Raw genomic sequence first — 3,443 nt, 5'->3', positions numbered from 1 at the left:
GAGTTGGTTTTGACTGTAAAGCCTTGACTACACTCAGGGTGGGATGTTAGAATTAAGATAATAAACTCCAGCATGAATGTGGTAGGACAGTGTCCACCAAGTTTGAGTTTCCTGTGTCATGTGGGGCTGAGAGCACTTTGTTTTGATTTGAGCTGACAGTGGTAAAAACCTACGATTGTGCTTTTATTAAAGCCCAAACTTTTCTTAACAACATTTTTTTATAAACTGACTGTTGACCATCAACTAATGACATCAGTGTTAAACATCAGTGGTAGATTCATTGTCTTCCATCATTAGAATGACATCATTTAACATTTTATCTGCTTAATTTGAAAAACTGACAGGTTGTACAAGTTGTGCTTTATGTCTGCACTGCTTCTAAAGTGCTTTATTTGGTGGGGCAGATTTTCTCACTTGTGTCTATAAATAAGTAAAACAAAGGAATTTAGACATAAAATATTCTGTCTCTGTCCAGTCAGAGAGACTTTGGAAAAAGAAAAATGCAGCCAAAAATAACCATGTTTATCTGAAGAACGTTTAGTACCATTACTTTTTTGAAGGTTTGTTTATTTGTGGCTTTTGTTTATCTGCAAAACCTTTTTTGAAAATTTCTATTCATTTATTTTAGCATTTTTCTGAATTAGAATGTTTTACTGTAATTGTTGCTGCCACTCATTTGACTTTCCAGTGCAGAGATAAACACAGTGTCATACACAGTAGAGGAAATGTTGCCAGTTTCCACAGCAAAATCTCCATCTCTCAGAAACAGGTTCTGTCCTCAAGATTTCTCTGTGAAGCTCTCTGGGCTGGTTTTCTCCAGCTCTGCTGTCGACTTTGGGGAGCTTTTTAAAGAGCATAGCGGAAAGAACTCATGCTCATCCTCCTGATTAGAGTGGGGGTCTGTGTTGATAGGTGAGCATTTGTCAGGTTTAACTGGCGATTACGCAACAATGCAGCTCAGTAACATAGAACTAACGAATTACTGGCCACAGGGAGTAAGTAAGTAAATAAGTACGATAATTCAGTACTTTAGCATTAATGAGTAATGAGTCAATCAGCACTATTTTAGAACAACTTCCCCAACACTGACACAGGGCTACTACACTAAAATATCTGAATTTTACAGAACAGAAATATATTCAGCGTATATACAGCACTGTGAAAAAGTTTTAGCCCACTAAACTCAGTGTTTAAACCATCATCGCAAGAGTAAGTGTGATTTTACACTACATTAGAATAAATTAAAAGACATTAATATAGAAAACAAGGTGTGTGTATGCATGAATATTTGTGTGTGTAATAAATGTGTTTCTGTAACAGTAAATCTGAAATGTATCTCATATATGAACACATGGCCATGTGTTTCTGTGCTGTTTAGTCTTTTTCTGAACTCACATTTTAGAGAAAACTGTTTATTTTTATTCTCTTTTCATTTATTTTGAACAGTTTAACCACAAAAAGCTTTGCTTTATCTCATATTTACAGTCGGAGATCAAACTGATAAACAAACACATTTTTACCAACCTGTCTCTCTCTCTCTCTCTCTCTCTCTCTCTCTCTCTCTCCCTCTCTCTCTGTGTAGAGGTTATTCTATCTCACAATCTCACTGAGGACTCATCATACACCCAGAATCCAGCATAGAGCGGCTCAGTGAATGTGGTGGTGAATGTGTATAGGTGGGTCAGTGTGTGTGTGCCAGGGAAGATGGTGTAGAAGGACAAAGTGCCGGACCCCCAGTCCAGATACACTGCTACTCTGCTAGAGGGGGAGGAGGGAGTCGGTAGGACAGTTTCATGTTTATTGTGAAGGACAGAGTAACTGTTTTGAATGCAGTCCAGACTCCAGGAGTGTTTATTATATCCAAACATGCAGTTATCACTGACTCCTTTCCTCCCGATTCCTCTGTATGACACTGATATATTAGCTCTCTTTCCGTACCACTGAACCTCCCAGTAACAGCGTCCAGTCAGACTCTCCACACTCAGAACCTGCCAGTAATCAAATCTGTCTGGATGATCTGGATACGACTGATCCTCTTCCACACGCTCCACCTTTCTGTTGCTCTTAGACAGAGAGAGATGACTGTTCACTGTGTTTGGATCCAGAGTGAGATCAACAGCATCTGTACACACACACACATACAGATTAGAGGAGAATGTTGATAGTGTGTACAGTGTGAGTGTGTGTGTCTGTGTGTGTATATAGTTACATTTCTTCAGTCCTGGTTTCATCCTGATCTTCCCGCTATGATCCACTCTGAAGAACAAGCACACACATTAATAAATTCGTAAAACTTCATATCAAATCAAAACGGTATGAATCATCCTTCAGACCTTGCAGTCCAGATAAAACTAAACTAAAATAAAGCCCTGCGATGGACTGGTGATCTGTCCAGGGTGTATCCTGCCTTCCGCCCAATGACAGCTGGGATAGGCTCCAGCACCCCACCGCGACCCAGAAGGATAAGCGGTTTAGATTATGTATGTATATATGTAAAATAAAGACTAACACCAGATAAAGCTAAACTGAAAAAAGAATACAACAAATGATTACTAAACCCTCATGGAATCTGTGGGTTTTTTGAGGTTTTCTGTTGTGATTCAGAAGGAAAATCCGTTTTTGTTGTCAATGTTGTTTTTCATTAGTTTAAAATCGTTAGTTTAATATCTTCTGAGCCGATGCCACAGTAGTGTCAGATGTATGGAGCTTGAAGGACAAGCAGATAAGCATACTGGGGGCAGAATTGCCAAACTGACCAACAGTTAAGCATCCATTGTTGAAGCAGTGGTGGCAGAGCTTAATCTCGGTGAAGAGACATCAAAACGTGTTACACAGTGATTTATGGTGGAAGAGTTCAGGGACAAGATGGTGCTGTGCAGCCCCCAAGTGAGTGGTGGTGGAGCAACTGGTATGCTGATGATGCAGGAAGGGAGGCACCATTCCAGACAATGCCACAAACCTGAGCTGGCGAGGAAACAGAAGCCACCTAAGAAGATCAGCTGCCGCCACAGACTTTTGGTCAGGTGCAGCACAAACAGGAAACAGCTCACCACCTTCACCGTCACTGGCTCCTCAACGTCGCCGTAATTCCAGACGTGCTCACTGAAAGTAGCACAGCTGGGAGGCAGCAACTGCTCAACTCAAGTCTGTCAGCGATGGCTGAGTCAATGTGAGAGGTAGGAAGCAGCTCCCAGTTGTGATGGGGGCCTGAGCCAAGTGCACAATTTCTGGCTTGTGCCTATAAGGGATGTGCACATTCTCAGGTTGGACTTGGAGAGAGCACGTCACTGCGAGCGACAGAGAGCACGTCACTGCGAGCGACAGAGAGCACGTCACTGCGAGCGACAGAGAGCAGCACACCTTAGAACTTCAGATCGAGCAGCGTCCAAACTTTACTTGAAAACTTTACTTGAAAATTAGTTGAAAATTCTGCAGTTAGCAGG

General features: G+C 41.5%; 1 protein-coding gene across 1 annotated transcript; it reads right to left on the bottom strand.

Moving 5' to 3' along the window:
* Positions 1–681: 681 nt before the first annotated feature.
* LOC118802358 (tripartite motif-containing protein 16-like) lies at positions 682–2,408 on the bottom strand. Its single transcript, XM_036562876.1, has 2 exons — positions 2,210–2,408; positions 682–2,122 (listed from the first exon to the last, which is right to left on the bottom strand). The coding sequence occupies exons 1-2, from the start codon at positions 2,229–2,231 to the stop codon at positions 1,596–1,598; spliced, it is 549 nt and encodes a 182-aa protein (XP_036418769.1). The 5' UTR covers positions 2,232–2,408; the 3' UTR covers positions 682–1,595.
* Positions 2,409–3,443: the final 1,035 nt, after the last annotated feature.

This window comes from Colossoma macropomum, unplaced genomic scaffold (assembly GCF_904425465.1).
Source record: "Colossoma macropomum unplaced genomic scaffold, Colossoma_macropomum, whole genome shotgun sequence".
Taxonomy (NCBI): domain Eukaryota; kingdom Metazoa; phylum Chordata; class Actinopteri; order Characiformes; family Serrasalmidae; genus Colossoma; species Colossoma macropomum.
This window is presented reverse-complemented; position numbering and strand designations above follow the sequence as displayed.

Bases quoted from the DNA above. Each gene is read 5' to 3' on its own strand.
- LOC118802358 (XM_036562876.1), bottom strand. From the start codon at position 2,231: ATGAAACCAGGACTGAAGAAAT. The intron at 2,123-2,209 runs GTAACTATATAC...GTGTGTGTACAG, and splicing joins GAAACCAGGACTGAAGAAAT to ATGCTGTTGATCTCACTCTG.